Source organism: Peromyscus eremicus, chromosome 16_21, assembly GCF_949786415.1.
Source record: "Peromyscus eremicus chromosome 16_21, PerEre_H2_v1, whole genome shotgun sequence".
Classification (NCBI taxonomy): Eukaryota; Metazoa; Chordata; class Mammalia; order Rodentia; family Cricetidae; genus Peromyscus; species Peromyscus eremicus.
Genome location: NC_081432.1, coordinates 35,439,185 through 35,464,823, shown reverse-complemented (window position 1 = coordinate 35,464,823; position 25,639 = coordinate 35,439,185). Strand labels below are relative to the sequence as shown.

The following is a 25,639-nucleotide window of genomic DNA, read 5'->3' as shown; positions in this document are numbered from 1 at the left end:
TGTATGTCTATGTATGTTTCCTAGGAACCGTATGTGAACATGGGGTTTTTTTCTTTGTGATAAAGATGGAACCTAGAGCCTTGCACATGCTAGGAGAGCTCAGCCAACTAAACTACATCACCACTTCTGTTCCTTCTTTCCTTACTTTCTTTTGCTTACTTTTATTAAAACGATTGGACATGAACTTCCTTTCATAATTTAACCATTTCTTTGTTCCCATTTGAGTGCAGTGAGCTAACACCAAACTCCGGAAGAGGCGCTGGTTGAGTACCTCGTCAGTGGCCTAGAAGCCATGTCTTCTGTAGAATTTGGCCCGGGCAATGACGTCATCGACTAAGTCAACTTCTATGTCTTCAGGAGTGGCAATGGTTCCCATTCCTGACTTAAAAGCAGTCAGACCACCTGAAACGAAACACACAGGTTTAGAATACAATATTAGCTGTCAGCAGAAAAAGAGACACGAACCCCCAGGACATCAACTCACCACCCTCCAGGCAAATATTTCAGAGTAATAAGGTTTCTGTTTTCTCTTCACATAGCCCAGATTTGACAGAACTAATACAAGATTGTAACATTTTCTCATTTATTCAAAAATTAACTCATTTATTCACTCATTCATTCATTCATTTGTTTGTTTGTTTGGTTGCTTTTTGTTTGTTTGTTTGTTTGTTTGTTTGTGTTGGTTTTTCGAGACAGGGTTTCTCTGTGTAGCTTTTCGCCTTTCCTGGAACTCACTCTGTAGCCCAGGCTGGCCTTGAACTCACAGAGATCCACCTGGCTCTTCCTCCCAAGTGCTGGGATTAAAGGCATATGCCACCACTGCCTGGCTTTCATATGTTTTTAAAGCACCCATTGTGTGCCAGAAAAGACTCCTCACTGAGTGCAAAGTACTCAAGATGTATTATTCATTTTTCATGGGGGCTTGTGTACATGCATGCACTATTTTACCCTAGAAGTTCATTTTCAATCATTATTGACATATTTAAAAGAATTATGCTTTATGCTGATATTCTCCTTCCTGCCTTTGGGGACCTCGAGACAGAAATAGAAAACTCTTTGCTCAGAATTCAGACTGTTAAAGTGTGGAAAGACAGTATACATGTAAATATACAAATCATGATCCCATAAGAGGCAAACTGAGGAATTTGGTGGATGGGTAGAAAGCAAAAGAAGTGAGTCCAAGAGAAAAAGAACCTACCCCCCCCCCCCCCCCCCGGCTGTGATGACTGGCTATATCAGTGTCTCCAAAGACCAAACAACAACAACAAAAAACAAAACAAAACAAAACAAAAAGCAAAGGAAAGATACGGTGGTGGGGTTAGTAAGTTAATTCCGTCTGGAAGCTGCTGAACTTGAGGGGCTCTGAGTTCAGCCAAACAAAAGTTTCCCTTACACTTCTTGGGGTAACCGAAGCTCTGACATTTCTCAGAGTAAAAGTTTATTCAAACAATTTGAAAAATAGTTAATAGTGTTAAATCAGGGGGAAAAACTATGAGGAGGCAAACACTTTTTAACTATTGCATTAATGCTTAGGTGTCGTTCAGTGGCTTAATAGTTGACCAGAAGTACCATAAGAAACCCGACATCTTGCAGGAGGGTGAAGGATGTGAAGTCATGCATGGCTCAGAGGATGCTAAAGCATTCTTTAGACGGGCTTCTCCCAGCCAAGCCAGTGGGGATGCCCCGGGGGCCTGGGGCAGTCACTTTAGTAGTCTCATTCACTTCTCATTTAAATAAAGCACTAGGCATAGGACCTACCTTTGAGGTGCTGAACAGGATTCCATGTGGGAAACTTTCTCTGGATTGCCTTAATTTTTTCTGTTAGAATCCCAACGGACTGTAGAAGGTGTTCTTTGCTGTCCCAGGTACCAATAGGATGGTGCGCTTTATCAAGCTAGAAAATTCAATCATGTCAGTATCTGGGCAAGGTGGCACACTTTCTGCTGTTCCTAGGTCTCCCTTTGTATTCAAGTTCAAACACTGGCTTCAGCATCTTTCCTTTGATCCACAAAAAGCTATATTCTAAAGACTTGTCTTTCATGGACTAGAGAGTCAGAGAAAGACCAGTTTGGGAGACAGACACTCACTAGGTGCTTTCTGATAGGCAAAAAGAGGAAGGAGGAGGAGGGTGAGAAGGAAAAAATGTTTCAAAACAAATAATATCCGACCTCTAGATGTTCACGATGAAAATCACTATGCAACTAATTCAAATAAAATATAAACAAATATATAGCCAGGCTTGGTGATACAGATAACCCCAGCACTAAAGAGGCAGAGGCAGGAGGACCACCACCAGTTCCAGGCCAGCATGGGCTACAAAGCAAGTTTTGGGTTGGTCAGAGTTACAGAGTGAAATGCTGCCTCAAAACCAGCAAATAAAAGGCCTGAAACAAATATCTAAATAGTTAGGCTCCAGTTAATCCAAAGGAACAAGGGTAGTTAAATCAGGGCTTAATTATAGCTTTTCAATTTGTGTTCATGAATTTTACTACTTCAGGAGCCCCAACAGGACAAATTATTATTATTAATTATGATTGTTAATTTAATATTTTGTCAAGGTTAATAGTAACCTTTATAAAACTTTCCCAATTAAAGTATAGTTCGTGTTGTTTATAATAGCTATAGATATGGTATAGTTGATACATTGTAGTCATGATACAAGGAAACATTTTAAAGTAATGCCCAATGACTGCTAATCTTTGAATGAAACACCACCGATGTGTCACAGAGCAAAATGTCCTGAAGCCCCTATGGCCAGACACTTGGGTGTTCAGGTCCTGGAATGGACTTTGAGTTTGGGCTGAGCTTCTTCGAGGAGAGGTAAAGTCAGGTTGACGGAAAGTCTCTGGCTATGTACCTGCATCAAGCCAAATCTCTGTCCTCTATGGTCCCAGCCATTTTTCAGGACAACTCCACCATGGCTTTCTCTGGAGATGATGGCTGCGATGATCGCTGGGTCGATGCAGTATCTCTGTCCCACTTCTTTGATGAGGATACGGTAAGGCTTTATGGCTTTCAAGTCCATCTCGGCAAACATTTCCGAACCGTGGATCCCTACGTCGATAGAAAAGAAACCATTCCCTCTACTCCAGGAAAGAACCGGTTCTCAGAGTTAACCAGTTTAGCCTCAGCTTCTGACCACACCCAAGCTCAGGACGATCGTTCTAAGACAGCCTTCGGACCTCTAACTGCAGAAACCCAGGCAGGTCCACCAACTCCGGCTGGAGCCGCTGCAGCAGCTTCTCCCTCTCCCTCCTGCCAGGATGGTGCATCAGAAGGACTAGGAGTCCATGGAGCCGCCATGTTTTACTCTGGCTCTGCAACCAGCCAGTTCAATGCCAGAGGATGCGACTCCTTGCTGAGCCTCTGGTCCGTACATTGAGAACATGGGCTTGTATGTGACCTTGCATGAGGAAGATTTTGGAATGGGATTGCAAAGGAGAGAAGTGTTGAGACCAAGAGACTGCTTGCTTAGAGTACGCATGCTGCAGCATGAACTGAGCAGAAAAAGCCAGAGTTGAACCTTTTTTAAAGGAATGGTTTCGCTATGTCGAAATCAACACACCTGGACACAGTTTGAAAAGAACCAGGAAGAGAAAAATGAAGTGGTTTATATTAGGTTGACTAGGGTGTTTTGTTTTTTTTTTAAACTTTCTGTTTTTTTTAAGACAGGATCTCCCTGGTTGGCCTAGAACTTGAAATATAGAGTCTAGCCTCAGATCCATTTTCTTCTGCCTCGGGAGAGTTGGGATTAAAAGTGTGCACCACCATACCCAGCTTTTTTTTTTAACTTTTAATTTTGGTTCATGATTGTTACTGTAGTGTTGGCTCCTTTTCAAAACTAGTTAACCTCCTAAGAAAAACTCTGCAAATGATGATGGAGATGGTGGGCAGGACCCTGCTCTATTTTATACTTACCACAGTTAATCAGATTGTTTATGTCACAGGGGGCCCCAAAAGTCTCTATGGTCATGATGTCTCCATAGCAGCCATGGTAATGTCGAGGGTACAGATGAGGGTTCATGGAATGAGTGAGCGGGTATGAGCCCCTGGAAGTGCCTGGAAAGCAGAATGAGATTTATGTAAAGCTGTGAGAAAATATTGCTTGACTGGATCATAAAAAAAAAAAAGCCACAGCAGAGACCATAACTTATTCCTGCTCAACTCCTTTTTCTACCAAGAATTCATCAGACAAAGGCAAAAGTGGCCCTTTCCCATTTCATTCCAAACTTTGTTTTAGCTTCTAGATGTTACTCCAGAACACCATGGAGATATGTGTGAAAATCAGTGCATATAGGTTTCAGATACATATTTTCTTTTTTGAAGTCCCCATTAGAATTAAAGTGGCCACAGGATTTTTCTACCCAGCCCTGAGATCAAACCCATGGCCTCTCTCATGTGAAATATATTCTCTAGCATTGAGCTGTGTCCCTGCCCAGCACAAGATTTAGTAAAAGTTTTAAAAACAAGCCAGGCAGTGGTGACACATGCCTTTAATCCCATCCCTCAAGAGGCAGAGGTGGATCTCTGTGAGTTCGAGGCCAGCCTGATCTACAAATCGGGTTCCAGGACAGGCTCCAAAGCTACACAGAGAAACTCTGTCTCAAAAAACAAAAAGTTTTAAAAACAACTTCTGATATAAACACTTCTAGGGTGTGAACAGCTAAGTAAAAAAATTGTCTTTGTTTAAAAAAACAAGAAAGGTACTATGAAAAGCTGCATAGACTCTCATTTTGAGTCATGTTGGTATAAGGCGAGGGTCTGAACCCATTTAATAACATTAGAAATAAATGATTTGCCGGGCGGTGGTGGCGCACGCCTTTAATCCCAGCACTCGGGAGGCAGAGGCAGGCGGATCTCTGTGAGTTCGAGGCCAGCCTGGGCTACCAAGTGAGTTCCAGGAAAGGCGCAAAGCTACACAGAGAAACCCTGTCTCGAAAAACCAAAAAAAAAAAAAAAAAAAAAAAAGAAATAAATGATTTAAGTTACCATAGCAGCTTATGTCAAATCTGTATCTGTTTTCTACCGTGCCATTGTGACCTAATTAGTTTGTTCAGGTCCCTCTGCTAAAGGAAATCTGACACTATTTCCCATAGTGTTGTAAGTTTTTCACATTGTTCCGAGGTTCATTAACTTATTTTGTATTTTTAGCAATTTTTAAATTTTATTTTTAATTCTTTTTTATTTCTTGAGATTATGATTTTATCATTTCTTCCTCCTTTCCTTCCTCCAAGCAAACAATGTCTGCTAAGATAACTGTATTTCCTCATTCATGCCAACAGCTTCTTAAAAATAAGAACTGAATTCACTCACTATATATATAATTTTTATGAATGTAACAATATTGAGATTATACTTCCTTAGAATTATTCATACAACAAGTGGAACTCCTCTTTCTACTATTTACTTTGTTAGGAAACCAAGGCAATTCTAAAGATTTTTAAAGTATTTTAAGGTAAAGTTCTGAAATACAAATCCATGGACTTAGCAGGTTGTATTTATATACATAACAGTAAAGGGCTGGGCAGTGGTGGCGCACGCCTTTAATCCCAGCACTCGGGAGGCAGAGCCAGGCAGATCTCTGTGAGTTCGAGGCCAGCCTGGTCTACAGAGTGAGTTCCAGGAAAGGTGCAAAGCTACACAGAGAAACCCTGTCTCGAAAAACCAAAAAAAAAAATTTTTTTTTAGAAAGAGGACACAGCAGGAAGGGTATGGGTGTGGATCTGGGTGGGTTATGGGGAGAAGTAGGGGATGAATATTATTAAATTGTATCATATACATGTATGAAATTCTAAAAGAATTAATAAAAAACTATTACTTAAAAAAACAACAAAAAGACAAGCACAACCCACTTTCTCCCATTCACAGATAGACCAAAAAGGAATTGTGAATGGACCCAAAAGTTAGGCAACAAAACTACCACATAGGTCAGGATACCGAAAGAGATTATCCAGATGATAAAAGCAGAAACCAGCAAAGCCATCAAGTACTATGAGAAAAAAGGGTTTCTGTGTGATACACACAGCAGCCTACCCTCTATCATGCTATCACCCTCCAAGGCTGTCCTATCTTGTGCTCGGGATGCATGTAGTAAATATCATTGGCCTTCCCAGACTTTGGTTTCTGCAAACCAACCATGGATGGACTATATTGTGCCTGTACTGAAATGTACATATGAATTTTTGTGATCATTCCTTAAGAAATACAGGATTGGAACTATTTACACAGTATTCACTGTTAGGGAATATTTGTTTATACTGTGAAGATATGTCTCTGCCAAGGAGCCTTCTGATTGGTTTAATAAGGAGCTGAATGGCCAATGACTAGGCAGGAAGGGACTAGGCAGGACTTCCAGAAACAAAAAGGACTCTGGGAAGAAGAAACGCAGACACCAGGAGATGCAGAGCAAGCAGGATGTGCAGGAGGAGAGGTAACAACCATAAGCCACGTGACAGCACATAGATTAATATAGATGGGTTAATTTAAATTATAAGAGCTAATTAGGAACAAGCCTAAGCTATAGGCTGAGATTTCATGATTAACAAGAAGTCTCCATGTCATTATTTGGGAGCTGGCTGGACAGAGAAAGACTCGTTACAGTTTACATTGCATTAAATATTAAACATCATCTAAAGATGATTTAAAATATAAGAAGTGTGTGAGTACCTATGCAAATCATGTTCAAACATCACATGACCAGTAAAGCACATAAATAGAATGCATAGAGAAAAATGAAAGCATCTTTAAACATATGAAAGATGTTTAAACACACTAAAAGGAAGGTTATATTGATACATTTCTACAATAGCATATTCACACTCCATGTAAGGAAAGGGAAAATATAATCATATATTCATGCACAATCTGCTTATATTTTTAAAGAAATGATACAAAGATAAACCAAAGACCAATAAGAATTGTTAGGGGAAGGTAAAAGGACCAAAGAGATGGGTAGAGACTAGATGTTCCTAAATATTTTGTATAGTTTCAACTAGCTTTTACTTTGGAGGCATATGAATGCCGCTATAGTTAATAAATGAAATCGACTAGGAAAAAGGAATTACAGAAAAAGAAGAACAAACCTGACTCTACACAAAATTGTTAGGCTACTTAACAATAGGGAAAATTATTTCAGGTGAACTTATGTCAACGTGACTATAACCAATACATCATATGACATACATATATGAATACACTGGATCATAAAGCAATCATAAATTATATTAAAAGCTCACCATTGGTTATTCTGACGCCCCTCTTCATAAATGATAACATATATGCCATTAGAAACAGAAATTTTTATGTAACAATGCAGAGGTACAGAGATATGGAAGAAATGGCAACCCAAACCAGTGGCCCACCCCTAGCTCCCAACTGTAGTCTCTAAATACTGCTCCCTTTTAAGAGGGTCTAGATCTTCTAGAAAAATGCCTGCTTCCTGGCTTAGGACAGGAAATGTGTAAGGCAAGCCAGGATCAGCATCTCCTGCCAGAGAAGGTCCTTACATTTTACCAGTGAGATGTTTTTATTTTATTATGTGTATGGTTGTTTTGCCTGCCTTTACATCTGTGCCAGAAGGCTAGGAGAGGGCATTGGATCCCCTGGAACTGGAGTCACAGAAGGCTAGGAGAGGGCATTGGATCCCCTGGAACTGGAGTCACAGACAGTTGTGAGCCACCATGTGATACCGGGAGTCAGACCTGGGTCCTCTTGAGGAGCAGCCAGTGCTCCTAACACGCCTGAACTGTCTCTCCAGCCCCGGGCAAAAGGTTTTGATGTTTTAGATTTGCTCTAAAAGACTCCAACCAAACATATGCATGTCACATACACATATGTATGTGCATGCTCGAACACACTCACACACACACACATCACACATACACCACACACACACATCACATACACCACACACACACATCACACACACATCACACACACCACACACACACATCACACACACCACACACACACATCACACACACACCACACACACATACCTCACACACACACCACACACACACCTCACACACACGCACCACACACACACATCACACACATATCACATACACCACACACACACACCACACACACATACCTCACACACACACCACACACACACCTCACACACACACACCACACACACACATCACACACATACCACACACACAGACACATCACACACACACCACACATACACACACATACACACACACACACACACACACACACACACACACACACACACATCAAGCATCAAAGCCAAGCAAGGTAGGGGGGAGCTTACTATACAACTCTCTGTTTTGTAGTTTTGAAATTTTCTACAGCTAAAAGAATTTTTAGGCCAAATGATGTAGCTCAGTACACACTAAGTAGAGTGTTGGCCTGACTTGCCTGAAGCTCTGTTTTTTTCACCTACAATCCCAGTACTCAGTAGGATTAGGAGAATCGGGAGTTAAAGGCCAGCCTAGGCTACAAGGTGATATTCGAAGCCTTAGCTACTGTGACACTGTCTTTAAAAAATATCTTTAGAATATTCCTTCAAAAGTTGCTTTATCAAAGGGAATGGGGCTTATTTCAAGGCTAGAATGTGTGTTCATCATGAATGAAGCTTCAGTCCTCAGCACCAAAAAACAATTCCTTTATCAGAGAACCTTTTTTTGTTCACCTATATTACAAAGGCAAACAAAATCATCCTCACACTTCATTCCTTGGCCCTCACATACCTTACATCACTATAAATATATTGACAGGCTCACCTTCCATTCATAGACAGGTACCTTTGCCTGTTCACTGTGTAGCCCACATCCCACATCAAAGCAACCTGGGATACTTATTAAAAATGCCTGCCCCAGGCTCCTCATACCAGGTATACTGAATCAGAAATTTTAGCCCCGAGGCCAAAGAGCCTGCCCTTCAAGCAGCATTATTAGTTGACTTTTCTGCATGCTTAAGAACCCTTGCTTTAAGGGACCTGCAATATGACCGTGGGCTCTCTATGACTGTGCTAACATCAACACACAGTGTTTTTAAAATTGGTCATCCTTCACTTGTGCACAGATAGTACAGTGGCTCATAATTAATTCACTGGCTGTACAACTCTGCTCCCACCTGGCAATTAAAAATGAGTAAAAATTTAAGAACATGTTGCTCTGCTTTTGACCAAAAGTAACTGCAAAGTATTGCTCTTGGATTGGGCTCCCATTTCCAAACTTAGAATAAAGACTTTCAAAGTACTCTCTTCTCCATCTATCATGACAGCCGGGACACTGCTTACAATTGGTCTTCATTTTTTTTTTTTTAATTTTGCAATACAATTCAGTTCTACATATCAGCCACGGATTCCCTTGTTCTCCCCCCTCCCGCCCCCCTCACCTTCCCCCTAGCCCACCCCCCATTCCCACCTCCTCCAGGGCAAAGCCTTCCCCACAGACTGAGATCAACCTGGTAGACTCAGTCCAGGTGGGTCCAGGCCTTCATTTTTTTTAAGCTATTATTTCCATGTTTTCTATCTATCTATCTATCTATCTATCTATCTATCTATCTATCTATGTATCTATCTATCCGCCTATCTTTTTTTTTTGACACAAATTCTCACTCTGTAGCCCAGGCTAGCCTGGAAGTCATTATGAAGCCTGGGCTAATTTCAAACTTGTGGCAATTCTTTTGCATCAGCCTCCTGAGTGCTAGGATTACAGGTATGAGCCACCACACCTGGTTCACCTCTTCTTGTTCAAGGTCCCTTACTGTCCCACTAACCTTCTCCAGGACCAGGGTTTGATTCCCAGCACTCACACAGTGGTTCCTAACCATCTGCAATTACAGTTTTGGGGTATCCAATGCCCTCTTCTGTCCTACACAGGCATGCTCATGGTGCTCAGACATATACGTGCAGACAAAACACCTATACACATAAAACAAAGTACTTGTAAAAAATTAAAAGAAGTCTTCTGTTCTGACCTTACCAACTAGCTCACTTTATCCCAAACACTCCATCTCAACACTGTGATTTTTCTAAATCATTGCTTCCATCCAGCAGGCTCTTCCCTTCTCATAGTAAATCCCATGCATCATTCACTCATTTCATGGCCTCCCCCAAAGGCTCTCAAGGTTCTCAGGTCCGAACTTCCTAGACAGATGTGAACTTTTCATTCTAAACTCCCACACTAATGGATTTTCCCTCTCCATATACTCATCTAATAACTCTCTCTCTCTCTCTCTCTCTCTCTCTCTCTCTCTCTCTCTCTCTCTCTATCTATCTATTTATTTATTTATTTATTATGTATACAGTCTTCTATCTGCATGTACCCCTGCCCACCAGAAGAGGGCACCAGATCTCATTACAGATGGTTGTGAGCCACCATATAGTTGCCGGGAACTGAACTCAGTCAGGACCTCTGGAAGAACAGCCAGTGCTCTTAACCTCTGAGCCATCTCTCCAGCCCTCTCTTTTGGTTTTTTGAGACAGGGTTTCTCTGTGTAACAGCCCTGGCTGTCCTGGATCTCACTCTGTAGACCAGGCTAGCCTCGAACTCACAGAGATCCGCCTGCCTCTGCCTCCCGAGTACTGGGATTAAAGGCATGCACCACCACCACCCGGCCATAATAACTCTTATCCACTACCTGGCATCGAGAATTTTCTCTTCATGTGCCATACCCCTCTTTATAAGAAACCCAGCCAAGTAGGTGCATTGTCAGAGAATACATAGACCAATTAGTGTTTAATTACTTTAAATTCCCATTAATATCTTAGTGAGCAGAAGATACTCTTAAAAATAAGCAGTTGGTCAGGGTTAGGGAGGCGGCTCAGTTGCTGCACTTATTAAGCTAGCTTGACAGCCAGCCTAGCCAAATCATAAACTCCAGGTTCAGTAAGAGGCCCTGTCTCAAAAAAAAAAAAAAAAAAAAAAAAAAAAAAAAAAAAGACAGGTGCTGGTGGTGCACGCCTTTAATCCCAGCACTCGGGAGGCAGAGGCAGGTTGATCTCTGTGAATTTGAGGCCAGCCTGGTCTACAGAGCAAGCTCCAAGACAGCCAGGGCTACACAGAGAAACTCTGTCTTGGAAAAAAAAAAAGGTGGAGAATTAATTATTGAGGAAGATACTTGATGTCAATTCTGAACTTTCTCTCTGCATGTGAGAGCATACGCGCAGTGCATGCACACACACACACACACACACACACACACACACGTACACATATTTACACACATACATGGACACACACACAAAGAAAAGCAAAGAAAATTATAAGCAGTTGGTTAATGCCTGAGCGAGTCAGGAGAGCCCACTCTTCTATATGATCGTTGTTCTTTCTGACCATGCCAGAAAACAGACACCCTGAGAATAACGGAAAATGCCAATCAACTACTTACCAATGAGGGTGACAAGTCCCCAGAACACCGCCAAGGGTACCATGGTGGTGACTCTTATCCTTTGGGACCTGCTCTGGTTTGAAATAGAAACAGATTAATTTTTAAACTTGAAGGTTTCTTAACAAGAAGTTTCTCTGATTTAAAAAAATAAATTAAAAAGCTTAGAATCATTTCCAATTCAAAGTCTGTTTTCCACTTCTACACCAGCATTCCTGCAGCCTCAAGCATGTGAGTTGTAGAGCACTCTCCTACAGCGTAACTCCCAGTTAATGCAAATCCAATAGCACGCCGATACCACATCTTCCACACATTACCCCACATACACTTAGCAGAGGTTTGCTGTATTCTGTCTCTTCCCAAACAGGTTCTTCCCTTGGTTTTGTTTATAAAGAATCTTCTATGCTTCACAAGATACAAGAAAGCTAACACTTACCTCCTTTGCAACCTCCCAGGGAAAACTCTCCTGTCTTTGAAGATGCCTTTAGTGGCAGCAACCTGCAGGTTAAGACTTCACAGAGTGGTGGCCTTTACAATAATATGTCCTAGAACACAGTTATAACAGTTGGAGAATCCATCAGTGCCTCTGGCTTCATTCAACTGAGCAGACCTCAGTGTGGCTCCACCACCAAGAAGGAAGCTTTTAAACAGGAGCACCTAGACTCACCTGCCTCGTCTACTTTTGTCCTGTACCAATGATTGGCAGAGGAGCTTTATATGTGATTTAAAGGCCTCTCTTTAAACCATTGGCCTCATTAGACCTGATTATAGTAGCACTTTGGATTTAGGTGGCTCCTTCCATAAAAGGACTTCAAAGTGTTTATTGACCACGATGAATTAATGAATCTAATGAACCCCCAGGTTGTACTGGAGGCATCTATTTGGTGGACCATTTCTGGATACCTAAAATGATATTAGGCACGCATCTTCTAAATTTGAGAATAAGATGCTGATAATTGGTCTATAAAGGAGAAATAAACAGGAAATGTTAGTTCATTTCTGAATGGGTAATTCAGCTGAAATGTTGATTTCCACATTCTGGTACAAAAAGATGTCACACAACCTTATACCATCGTGTCACTTGGCTGTGTGTGATAGGTTAACTTGGCTTCTGGCTCCAAAGTCACCTCTAACAAGATAGCTATCTGCTACAGAAGAGCCACATAAAGGCAAGGAGTAGCATTCTGGGTGCTCACTTGTCCCCATTATTTTCTGTGTGTGCACAATGCATGAGGTCACAGGTCAATGTCAAATATCTTCCTCTTTCGATCTCCACATTATTTTTTGAGACAGGATCTCTCATTGAGAGATGAAGTTCACTAATTAGGCAAGAATAGCTGGCCGGGGATACCCTTGTCTCAGCCTCCCAAACATTAGGAGTACAAACGCACAGCACTGTGCCCAGCATCTTGCCTGGGTGCCGAGAATCTGATCTCAGGTATTCTTGTTTGCGTGCTCGGCCCTTTACGGACTGAGCTACCTCTTTAGCTGCCGTTTCCCAAACTCTCTAAGGAAACAGGAAAAAAGAGTTTTGCTGGCGGTAAATCTATCTTCAAGGAGACAGTATCTTTTTTTTTTTTTCACGCTTACAAGAGAAGAATGCACACACAGGAAATGGAAAGAACATTCTTATACTAGGCAAAGCACATTTCCCAGAGTGGAGGAAAAAGTCCAGCTTGGATACCTCTGTACACCAGAGATGTTTCAGAGACCGCACACAATTCTTCCATCCACCAGGAGATCGAAGACAAAGTCACTGAGCTAAACCACTTTCCATGTTCCTAGGAAGAAGCTGGTCTCTGTCTCACACCCACTTCCGTCCTGTGTGCTTTGCTGCAAAGCAGGAGTACTCAGGAAGGCAAGGCTGGCCATGATGTGAGCTGATGGGTGATCCCTGCCTTGAGTCTCGGGGAAATGACTCACAGAGGGCCTCCTCTATCTCCACTGTCAACACTGCAGCCAGGGCTGCTCATTAATAAGGGGTTTTGCACAAGACTAGCTGCCCTGAGGCAGCCTTTAGAAACTCGGAGGTTATTACTGGCAACAATGCCACCTTTCAGGTCACACTGAGGCATTGTGTTTGTGGCCTGCCCAAGTGCTGGCCAGGGATGATTTGGGCTACTGTCGTAAGGCTTCCAGGACAAACATGAAAAAGCTCAGAAAGGAATGAGAAAGGATGGAGAAAGAACTTTAAGGTGAAACTAGGTGGAGGCTCTTGCTGTCCCTAGAAACTCCTGGAATTACCAGTGTTCATAGAACAGTGTTGAACATGATGCACACCCAGGTCCTCTCCCTGCTTTCAGAGGTGAGGCTTGATGTTTCTAGGCACGAGACTCACAACTCTGCAACTTCAACTATTGTTCACGAGACTCACAACTCTGCAACTTCAACTATTGTTTTCAAATGTGAATCACTCTGCTTTGCTCAAACTGTGCAGGGTGGGCGGTGGAAGAAAATGTATTTGACAGTCCTCAAATGTCAGACTCCTTTGTACTTACAGTATTCCATCCTCCCATAGGGGTGGGTATTGTTATTTTAGAAATAAGGAAACTGAGACTCAGAGAAGCTAAGCGACTTATCGAAGATGGCCCAGTAACTGTGGGGCAGAGTCAGGATTGGAACCCAGGTCCGTGAGACTCTATAACCAATGTTTTCCTACAAGAGCACAGGGATCACTCTCTAAACTAACCACCCTGCAGAGTGACTGTTACAACAGGTCCAAAGTAGCCTGCCCCCAAAGCCTCACCTGTGGTCTGAGTAAATGACACCAGCCCCAGAGAGTCACACCATTATCTCTGTGGGTGGTGCTGTGAGTCCTACAGCATAGATTAATGTGAATGGACCGAATCCACAGTACTTCATTTTCTCTGCAATGATTCGGTTAATAGGTATTGAACTGCCAAGAAGTAAGCTTGGTAGAATGTTCTCAAAGACATGGCAGGGGTGGCTACACTCATCAAGACTTTAACGCCTATAGCCTACTGAGCCAGTGGATAGCTAAATTCGAACACATAAGGATTCTGTTGTTGTTTTTATAGGCAGGGTTTCTTTGTGTAACAGCTCTGACTTTCCTGGAACTCACTGTGTAGACCAAGCTGGCCTTGAACTCACAGAGATCCACTTGTGTCTGCCCCACCCCCCACCCAGTGCTGGGACTAAAGGCCTGAGGCTTTTTTTTTTTTTTTTTTTCAAAACAGGGATTCTCTCTGTAGCTTTGGAGCCTATCCTGGAACTCGCTCTGTAGACCAGGCTGGCCTCAAACTCACAGAGATCCACCTGTCTCTGCCTCCCGAGTGCTGGGATTAAAGGCGTACACCACCACTGCCCGGCTTAGGCCTGAGGATCTTAACAATATCTTGACATTTAAAAAGAAACCCACAGGCGATGGTGGCACACGCCTTTAATCTCAGCACTCGAGAGGCAAAGGCAGGTGGATCTTTGTGAGTATCCAGTAGTCCCAGCATCTAACTGGCCTCAGAAATAGACTGAGGAAGACACATGCAGTTTCCACAAAACTGACCCTCTGGCCAGTCTCATCAGAGGCAGGGGTATGTATAGCAAGAGGAGCCTGGTCCAGGCATCTCAGCTCTGCCACACACCAGCCAAGCAGTTGGTCCAGGCATCGTTTTTCTTCTGCATCTGGAGATAAAAAGCTGGACAAGAGCAGATGCCCAATGAGCAAAACTCTGCAGGTCAAACGCATTCTGCATACCAAAGAGGGACTCCAAACAAGGGCCATCTAGCAAGGGATACAAATTAGGTCTATAATTCAGTTTTTGACATTGTTAATTGGAAACATGGGCTACAATTTAATTCTCACCCAAACCTTAGTGACAGCTAAGTCACAGTGTGTTTGGGGGTGGCTTTCAGAGTGAATTTTCTCCTCTGTCATCCAATTGACCAGTAGTAGAAGTCCTTTACAACATGGAGGCCCAGAATTTAAATTGAAGACCCTACTTTTTCCTCTTTTCCTATGGAGAAGGATGTTATAGAGCAGTGGTTCTCAACATGTGGGCCACGATCCCTTTAGGGGGTGGGTCAAATGGCCCTTTCACAGGGGTCGCCAAAAACATCAGAAAACACAGGTATTTACATTATGATTCATAACAGTATCAAAATTACAGTATGAAGAAGCAATGAAAATAATTTTATGGTTGGGGGTCACCCCAACATGAGGGACTGTATCAAAGGGTCACAGCATTAGGAAGGTACAGGGAGAGGTGCTATTTGATGACTTGATTGGTGGTCTCAGCCTTAAATCCAGATCTCCCTGTCTGGCTGTCTAGGTCGTGGCAGATAGAAGCCCTGCCTTTGAAAGCGTTTAACTGTGCACGCGTCTAGAGTTACCTGGGAATTCTCCACAGCCATGGAAGCACCAACAAATACATTGCATTGCAAGACAAGACATTTTTCATCAGAGCTGTCAGCCCTGGTTGCTACTGCTCGTGATTTGGAGCCAGGTGGTGGAGGGGGTACAGCTTGGGGGAGTCATTGGGGCACCAAGGATCCATTGCAGAGGTGCTCAAGAAAAAGTCAGCTGCGTCTGGAATTTCTATAGAATGTCTACCCTTCCTTTTGGTGCTCTTCCAGCTTCCTAGCCTCTGGTCCTGTTTTTCTAAGGTTTGTTGGATGGTACCATAACACTAATGGCTGATAGAGACTTGAAGTGGCATCATTTTAAGGTACAATTGAGATGTCTTTAAGTCAGGATATGTAGTTCCTTGAGCCTTGTTTTTCTGAGTGGGGAATGAGTCAATTCATCTGGTGATCCTGAGACCAGAGAATGAAGATGGCATGCATCCCTGCAAAGGTCATCATTTTTATAATAATATGCAAACATCTGAAAAATCCACACCCTTATTATGGAGAAGAATGTGAAATCTGTGTGAATGCTTAAGGCAAAAAATAGCATCATATTTAAAAGCATCTCTTTCAGTTTTGCCTCGAGGCTTTGCTCCTAGTGCCCCCAGAATGGCCCTTACAAGCCTCTACCATTGGAGAGCTGCAATGGAAAAGCTTAGAGTCTATGGCCCGACCATCCTGAACACGTCCAATATCATCTGATCTCAGAACTAAGTACATTCAAGCCTCGTTAGTACTTGGATAGGATGAGATTAAGAAGTACAGCTACTCTAGGCTAGTGAAGTCACGGATCTTGAAGGAGAACCTACAACCACCACTTTACCAAACCAACATAATCTCTAATTAGTCTATAAATATTTGTCTCACTCATCATCAAGGAAACTTCTCTTTGCAATATATGAAGACCATTACAGAAAACCACAGCCAGTGCCTGGCCTCAATAGATACATCTACAAAACACTCCCACACCTAAGGCTCAGGGAACATTGTGGAAGACGGGGTGGAAAAATTATAAGAGCCAGAAGATTGTGGAGTTTACTGTGAGATTGTCTCCTAGTAACATCAGAAGCTATGTCCATAAAGTCTCACCAACATGACTGAATAAGGACAACAACAATAGACACACTAAAGTGGATGAGGGAAAGACCACGGGGCCTCTCAGCCCTGCACAAAGAACCACAGGCAACACAGGAATGCTGAGTGTAGGAGAAATAATCTTCTCCAGGGAAGAGAACACCAACTGGTTATCTGATACCAAATGATCAACCCTGAAAACATACATACAAATAACATTATTCAGACTGAGCAGGTTATATATTTAGGATTATATGTGTGTGTGTATGTGTATACACACATATACATATACGCTTGTGACAACAACAACGACAGTAGACCATGAATTTGGAAGAGAGTAAGAAAGGACGTACGGGAGGGTTTAGAAGTTGAGTTGGGTTTGCACCTTGCATGGTGGCACATGCCTATAACACTGACATCTAAGAGGTCAATGGAGGGGGGTCAGAAATTCAACAACCGCTTTGGCTGCAAAGAAAGCCTGAGACCAGATTGGGCTACCTTAGCCCCTGTTCCAGAAACAACCAAATCAAACAAAGAAGCATTGTCCTAACTAGAAGTTCGTAAGCAACGATGAAAGCAGGTCACAACTCGTGCTCTAAGGAGCATACTGGGAGAGCTCCCTTTGTGTCCTGAGCTGGCCTAGGTTGGTGCCCTTCGGGGCTGTATGGAGTCCAGCGTCTAAAGCTCCCATCGTCCACTGTCCTTCATCCCCACGCACGAGTCTACACTGCTGTTTGTGCCTTGTTGTGATCTATGAATCCCAACCACAAACCTCCTTTCTCAGAAAGAACAGCCAACCACGATGACCATGAGCACCTCCCTGAACCTCCCTGAGCCTTCATTTTCTTCTTCTGTAAAATGCAGATGATAATGATGCCTCCGGACTTCGTTTTGAAGATAAAAATAAATTATACACGTGGAGACATGTTGTAAACCGCGGTGCCTCCTACACATGCCAGTGATTATGATGAGTTGTTCTCAGGCTTAGCTTCTTGTTGATTTATTCATTTGTTTGTTGATTTATCCATGGGCTCAGGGAGAAAGAAGTAAGGGTTGGTTTATAGGGCAGGCGAAGCCTCCCTTTAGAGTCAAAGGAAATAGAGCAGGACACATTGTTGGGACTCTGCAGCCTGCCTGGTGGGACTGGAGGAAGAACAGCAGCCGCAATTGTTATACAGGTACCTACAGCCAAGGCGTCTGCTGCTCGGCCTAGACACCGATGGAAGCATGCTGTCCAAGTCACGAGACAGAAGACAAGGCTGAAGGGGAGCTCTTTCACGAAAATCTCACTAGAGAATTCCATCTAAACCCCGGGAGTGCCAGTTTTAAACTGCTGGTTGCTTTTGAAACACGACTTGGCTTAGGTAAACCTTTACATGAAAGATGAGGTGCTGTATCCTCTGGAGAAGTGGGTGTACATGGTGGTTTTACTCACCTGTCAATCAAATGCTGGACCAACATTTCAGGAAAGAAATATAGAAAGATCCAAAAAAAGCTCGTGGGAAATATATGTATGTGTGTGTGTGTGTGTGTGTGTGTGTGTGTGTGTGTTTGTGATATATATATCACATATATATGTACATATATATGTACAAACACAGGGAAATGAAAATTTAGTTATCTCACATATTGGTAAAAATGTAAAGAACTCTCACACACTATTGGGTAAAATGTATGAGCATCTGAGCATCTGGCTGCTTTGGAGAACTGCTTAGATGTTTCTTATAAAGATGAAAATGCCAATGTCAAATACAGCTTTCTCCTCGAAAAGGAAGGGAGGGAGGGAGAGAGAGATTACTCTGAGTCAAATATAAGGGACCATGGCCCAGGAATACAGATTTGGAATCCCCTGAGTAACATGCCCACTGAAGGAGTTATTCCATATCCTCTGTGGTCACAGAACAAAAGAAAATCATAAAGCAGTGAATTTCTCAGATACATTCTGGGGTGGGCCAGCAGGCAGGCAGGGATACTGCTATTGGTCCTACACTCTATGACAGTCGTAACTTCAGGCTTGGTGGAAGCTAGTGGTCTCCTAAGTTGAAGCCCTCTCAAAGTTCACCTAGTAGGGATAAACTGAAAGGACACTACATCCAATGCAGATGGAAGGCAGGATTGGCTACTTAAGGGGATAAATACAACCCAAGATAATTTTGGCTCTCAGCATTCCAACAATTCCCACAATTACACAATTCTAATCAGTCTGTCTGCTGGAGGCATCTTTCAGACCAATCCAGGCTATTTTCCCCAGAACTTACATGAACAGTTCTCCCTGCCGGTAAAGGTAAACTGTCCATGTGAAACACAGTTCTCATCTCCAGAGGCATATGGGCTAATTCTGAACCTACTATGAGTGCCCATGGCTTGAGAACACAGATTCCAGTTGCCCCGAGTAACATATTCTACCATGGAAGTGGTTACATGAACTTTTTTGGTCATAGAACAGAAGACAGTCATAAATCAATGTGTTTCCCAAGTACATTCATGGGGCAGTGGGTGGGCAGGTTATAGGAAAGCGAGGAAAACTCTACTGTAGCTTTCATATGTCATCTGAGGACACCTGTAGCTTTGGGGTTAGTGGAAGCTAGTGCTCTGCTAAATGAATACATTGCAAAGGCTTTCCTGATAGTTGAAAGGATGCTAAGCAGGATGCAGAAGGTGGACCGTAAAGGGATATTACAGGAACTAAAGATGATGATTTGGACTCTGGATTTGCAGTGTTCCTACTTTCCACAACAACCACACAATCCTAATCAGTAAGTCAGCCTTTGCTCTGTACAGTCCAAAGATTGATCTACAATAGCCATACTTTCAGTTTTGAGTGAGCAAGTTTATTAAATATGTAGGGAGTCAAAAATGTATGCCAAAATAGGTAGATAGATAGACAAAGCAGCTGATTCCCAAACACCTCAAATCAGGAGCTCACAACATTCAGGGCTAATGACTTCAGTGGCCCATCTGAGAGAGCAAACAGAAGGTAACATTGGGGTTTATAAACATCCAGCAGAAACAGATTGGGAAGCCCCATGGGGACAGCCAGCTGGCTTCCCAATTGAGAGGGTTTTGGGTGGAGGAGACTGTTTCTGTGGGTAACACCACCAAATAAAAGAACAAATGGCAGCAGATAAATGGGCAACACCATCACATTGGGTGCTGATGCTCATCCAGCAGGAACTGAGTGGGGGAGTTGAGCCACTCAGTTGGACTTGCTGATTGGTCAATCCTGAGCAGTGGGTCCTCTCCCTCATTCCTGTGGATGAGCTTTCCATGGCTGAATTTCTGGCTTCCCATTTCCATGGAAGGTCTTTTTATATCATAGAATAAAGAGTCATCATGCCTATTGGAAAGAGTTTGTCTTCTAGATGCTTCTAGGAGCACCATGCTTTTCATTCCCTAAGCTTCTTGTTGTTCCTCCTTTCCCTGTTATAGAACAGAGGTGGGGTGTGTGTGGAGATGGAAGTGGGGGCACAGCCTGACCCAGGAAAGGACACTTTGGAGGACACTTGACATAAGTATGTTTGGGTCTGAAGTAGAAGACAACTTGCTTCCAAAAGCCAACTTCTCAGTGAATTCAAACAGCATATGGCAGTTTACCAATGATATAATATAATATAATATAATATAATATAATATAATATAATATAATATAATATAATAATCACAGCCTTATAGAATGTTTAACATTAAATGTGACCTTTTTCTGAGATTTTCAGCTCACACCTGTAATGCAGGAATTCCACTCTTAGCCATTTATTTATCCAAGAGGAATAAAAAGAAAGATCTCCAAAAAGGCTAACAAATATTGTTTATAACAGCTTTATTCAGAACAGCCTCAAACTGGAAACAACTCAAAAAAAAAAAAAAAGAATGCACCTTTGGAAGAATCATTTAACAATTTCAACATAGCTTTTGAAAATGGAGAAAGGGGCATGGAGAGAAGGCTTGATGGGTAAGCAAGTTTGCTGTGCCAGCATGAGGACTCGAGTTAGATCTCTAGCATAGATGCTTTCGTTGTTTTTAAAGCTGGCATGGTCACATGTGCATGCAATCCCAGCACTGGGAGCTTGGGACAGAGTGGGGTGAGATCCCAGGAGCTTGATGCCAGCCAGTCTATCTGAAGGATGAGCTTTAGGTTCAGTGGGAGACCTTGCCTCAAGGAAATAAGGTAATGATAGAGCAAGGCACCGAAGATCTCCCTCTGTCCTCCACGAGTGTGCAAACAGGCATACACACCTGAACACATACATTACACTACAGAGAGAGAGAGAGAGAGACAGAGACAGAGAGAGACAGAGTCAGACAGAGACAGAAGAGAATGTAAAAAATTAAATAAAACATTTTGAAACAAACCAGGGGAAACATCACTTATATGGTGTGTAATTGGAGTTTTCTCCAGTCCCGCTCAGACCCGCAGCCACTCAGACCCAAATAAACACACAGACACTTATATTATTTAAACTGTTCGGCCTAATGGATCAGGCTTCTTGCTATCTAATTCTTATATCTTAAATTAACCCATTTTTATTAATCTATAAGTTGCCATGTGGCTTGTGGCTTACTGGTACCTTACATCTTGCTTCTCATGGCAGCGGTGGCTGGCAGTGTCTCCTGACTCAGCCTTCCACCACCCAGAATTCTCCTCTCTCCTTATCCTGCCTACACTACACTTCCTGCCTGGCTACTGGCCAATCAGTGTTTTATTTATCAATCAATTAGAGAAACACATTTACAGCATCCCCAGCAATGGTGGATCAAGTACCCACTTCTAAACTATTCAACATGTCTAGAAATAGACCTATTTGAAGGGACTCCGGTTAGAAAAGAAGAAGGAAGAATCTAGATCATCTGAGAGGTGTGGCATAACTGTCCCCTACACATTTGATGGAGAAGCGAGTTAGGACACTATCTGGAGGAGAAGCCATGGCAGGCCCTTTTATTATGGCTTACACTGCAAGTGACTTGGACAGAGTCAAAGGCAGTAGAAGATGCTGAGAGCAGCAGAAGGATCCCTGGGTCAGCCAAGGTTTAGGGAGTGGTTCACAAGCAACATTCAAGACTGGTCTCGGAGAGGAAAAGGAATTTCTCTTCCAGTCTAACAGAAATGGAGAGAAAGAAGAGAGAGCATGGAATTAACGGAAGCAAACAGAGGGACCATCAATCACAGTTCCTAGCTTCCCTATGAAGTAAGAGACCAACCATTCTGAGAATGAAAACCGTGTGTGATGAAGATAAAGTAGAAAAGCTGTACTGGTGACCTGGAGAGGAGCCTGGTAAGAGAACCAAAGGGTTGACTGGGGACAACACTCGGGCTAGTGTTGTTCGAGCTCCAGAGTAGCTGGGTTCCATAAGCCCTTGGAGCATCAGAGTGCCAGGCTTCGACTCAGCAACCTGAATATATGCAGAGAAAAGGAGAAAGCTGGAAGGACCCAAGGCTGAAGCAATCATTCAGGAGTTTCTGTGCAAGGATACAAGGACCAGTGAGCCGAAAAAATTGGCAAGGAAATGGTGGGAGTATGGGATCAAAGCTGGTGGGCTGTGAAGGAATGGAAGTGGGGGCCAGTGCGCAGGTTTTTTAGTTTAAGGTTCTTGGAGGAGAGATTTCATCTGTCACTTCCATGTTTGCGTAAACATGCACATTTTAACTGTTTGCTGTGGTGTCCTGGTTTGCTGTGGGATAATGCTTTTGTACACTGGTTTAATAAAACGCTGATTGGCCAGTAGCCAGGCAGGAAGTATAGGCGGGGCCAGCAGACAAAGAGAATTCTGGGAAGGGGAAGAGCAGAGTCAGCCGACGCCAGCCCATCGTCCAGGGAGCAGCATGTAATGGCACACAGATAAAGCCACGGAATACGTGGCAACATATAGATTAACAGAAATGAGCTGAGTTTAAGTGTAAGAACTAGTCAGTGGTAGGCCTGAGCTAATGGCCATGCAGTTATAATTAATATAAGCTTCTCAGTGATTATTTTATAAGCAGCTGTTGGGCCCACGGGGCTGGGCAAGACGGGAGAAAACTTCAACTACACTGGTTCTTTCCCAAGTTTCCGCTTATATTCTATCCCCTGAAGTCTTGATTCCTAGGAGAACTGGACCCTGTGGAGCTCCTTTTCTATATGCAAAATTAAGGGCAGATAGACTATTTTTTTGGGGGGTGGGTGGGTATGAATGTTAAGAAGAGTAAAGTACATGTAGGGCTTGGATTACACTACATCTCTTGTTACAATGAAGCAGTATGTAAATGTGCTTGATCCTAGGCTATCTGTGCAAAAGCTCTATGTCTTTCCATCAGGACTAAGGCCCTCACAGGGTGCCAAGAGGAAGCAGGGGTTAGGGCCCTCAGCTAGAGGCTTCTTAATAATGTTTCCTTGTTTAACAGCAGAAAACTGTTCCTGATATGTTGTTCAGCCCTTTGCTTAAGGAGGTTATTAAATGGTACTAGATGTTTTACATGTTAGGTGTACATATATACAGACACACAGTAAGTCAAATTGCATCTTCTACTATAGCAGATAACATAAAATTGTTTTCCATAGCCTAAAAAGAGAACCAGGAGTGTTTTTCCACATCTCCACCAAGATTTCCTTTTAGCAGACATAAATGGGGAAATGTCTCATTTGACTGATGGAGGTTGGGCATCTTTTTATTTATTTATTTTATTAGCATGTTGTGTGTACGTGTGCTTGTGTGTCACATGTGTGTGCCTGGTGCACAGGGAGGCCAGGAGAGGGCTTTGGGTCCCCTGGAACTGGAGTTGCAGGCGGTTGTGAGCTGCCATGTGGATGCTGGGAACCTAAACCCGGTTCTACACAAGAGAAGTTAAGTGCTCTTAACTCCTGAGGCATCTTTAAGCCCTTGGGCATCTTCTCTTATTGTGTATGTAAGTTTCACCTTCTATGAACTCCCTTTTACACTACATCCATTTTATTTTTAAACATTTTCATTTCTTATTTGTGGGGGTGGGCATGTGAGCCACGGCACACTGTGGAGGTCAGAGGACACTTCTGGGGTTGATTCTCCCCTTCCACCATCGCCTGGATTTCAGAGATCAAACTTTGGCCTCCAGCCAGATGGTGGTGGCACATGCCTTTAATCCCAACACTTGGGAGGCAGAGGCAGGTGGACCTCTGTGAGTTCGAGGCCAGCCTGGTCTACAGAGTGAGTTCCAGGAAAGGCTCCAAACCTACACGGAGAAACCCTGTCTCAAAAACAAAACAAAACAAAACAAAACAAAACAAAACAACAACAACAACAAAATTGGCCTCCAGGCTTGCATCATTAGGCCACAAGTACCTTTACACCACTGGGCCATCTTGCAGGCCTGAAAAATAAGATTTCATAATATATTACAATCCACATGCCAAAAAAGACAGAGGAAGAAGAAGGAAGGAAGGAAACATGAGGAAAAGGATTTAAAAAAAGGAATTTTGTAGCAAAAGATAAAATATTAAAACATAGTAATTCTCAAATATCCTGCAAAAAAAAAACCAACTTCATTTTGCTGTCAGAAAGAAATATTGTTTTAAGATTATTTAGAGCTTAAGAAATCCTGCTTGTTCTGTAAAGTTTGGCCAAGCCCGACCCCACCAACCTGGTAACTGCAGCCAGCTAGGGCCTCCCTGGGCACCAAGCACATCTTCCACAATTCTGTCCTCTTTGGTGGATGGGAAAGCGGAATAGCCAGTCACAACCGTTCATACTTCTCAGGTTTAAATTGGAGGTTGAAAGGCTAGACTCTGAGTTTTGACGGAATTGAATCTAGAGAGGAAAAAAATTAGCTTTGTATCCTCTTTCATGACCCACGTGGCCCTTCATCCGCCTTCCGTCCTTTTTCATCGCCAGCTGTCACTCTCTCGGTCTCCTTTCTGAATTCAGACTCCACCACCCTTCCACAATTCATTTCCAAATCTTCTTTCATCTAAAGCCGTGTCAAAGCATTACACAGAAGTTACAACCGAAATCCATCATTTCCTCAAGTCCGATATAGCTGTCCTTCTGGGTGTTCAACAGTGAAAACTTATGATAAACCAATGATAAAAAGGAGCAGAAAGGACAGCCAGCATTTAGCCTTTGCCTTCCCATGTTAGCCAGAGCCCAGGGAACAACAGAACCCCTCTGAAAAGGCCCTATAAGGATAGTAAATTGTCTGTTGTCCTCATTAGAGAGGCCGTGGTTTGTACTCTAAAAAGTTCACATTCTTCAATGAAGTGTGTGTGTGTGTGTGTGTGTGTGTGTGTGTGTGTGTGTGTGTGTGGTGTCTCCTATGCTTCCAAAGGAACCTACATGGTCAGCAGAATTCTAGGCCATTCCAGCTGATAGAACAATTAGCAGAGAAAAAGGGTAAATGATCAAAGGAGCCCTTTGTGAATCTCCAAGACTGTCTCTGAAGGGGTTAGCCTCCTGGCCTCATTCAGCTCAGTTTCAGCCATTTTAAAAAAGATATTGCCAAGTCTTATTAAGCAAATCTATGGATCCTGATGTTGGAATTACCCAAATGAGAGATGCCCCATAACACTTACACTCACTCTTGCTGTGCCCCATTAAGCAAAACTTTTTTTTTTTTTTTGGTTTTTCTAGACAGTGTTTCCCTATGTAGCTTTGTGTCTTTCCTGGATCTCGCTCTGTAGACCCCAGGCTGGCCTTGAACTCACAAAAATCCACCTGCTTTTGCCTCCCAAGTGCTGGGATTAAAGGCGTGCGCCACCACCGCCCAGCTCAAACCCTTTTTTATTGCTCTAACATCTTTTAAAAATGTTCTACTGCCAATGCTATTTTGTCTAGTTCTGAGTAAATAAAAATATTCAACTCTCTGTTTAAGCTCTCCTTCATTATCACTAGG

The 25,639-nt window shown here is 42.8% G+C and overlaps 1 protein-coding gene across 1 annotated transcript; it reads right to left on the bottom strand.

Moving 5' to 3' along the window:
* Positions 1-283: 283 nt before the first annotated feature.
* On the bottom strand, positions 284-11,413 carry Lyg2 (lysozyme g2). The gene is made up of 5 exons (XM_059281588.1): positions 11,371-11,413; positions 3,919-4,059; positions 2,858-3,054; positions 1,759-1,894; positions 284-402 (listed from the first exon to the last, which is right to left on the bottom strand). The coding sequence occupies exons 1-5, from the start codon at positions 11,411-11,413 to the stop codon at positions 284-286; spliced, it is 636 nt and encodes a 211-aa protein (XP_059137571.1).
* Positions 11,414-25,639: the final 14,226 nt, after the last annotated feature.

Excerpts from the sequence above, each read along its gene's own strand:
- Lyg2 (XM_059281588.1), bottom strand. The coding sequence starts at position 11,413 with ATGGTACCCTTGGCGGTGTTCTGGGGACTTGTCACCCTCATTG. Across the intron at positions 4,060-11,370 it reads GGGACTTGTCACCCTCATTG|GCACTTCCAGGGGCTCATAC; the intron begins GTAAGTAGTTGA and ends TCTGCTTTCCAG. Across the intron at positions 3,055-3,918 it reads AAACAATCTGATTAACTGTG|GGATCCACGGTTCGGAAATG; the intron begins GTAAGTATAAAA and ends CTATCGACGTAG.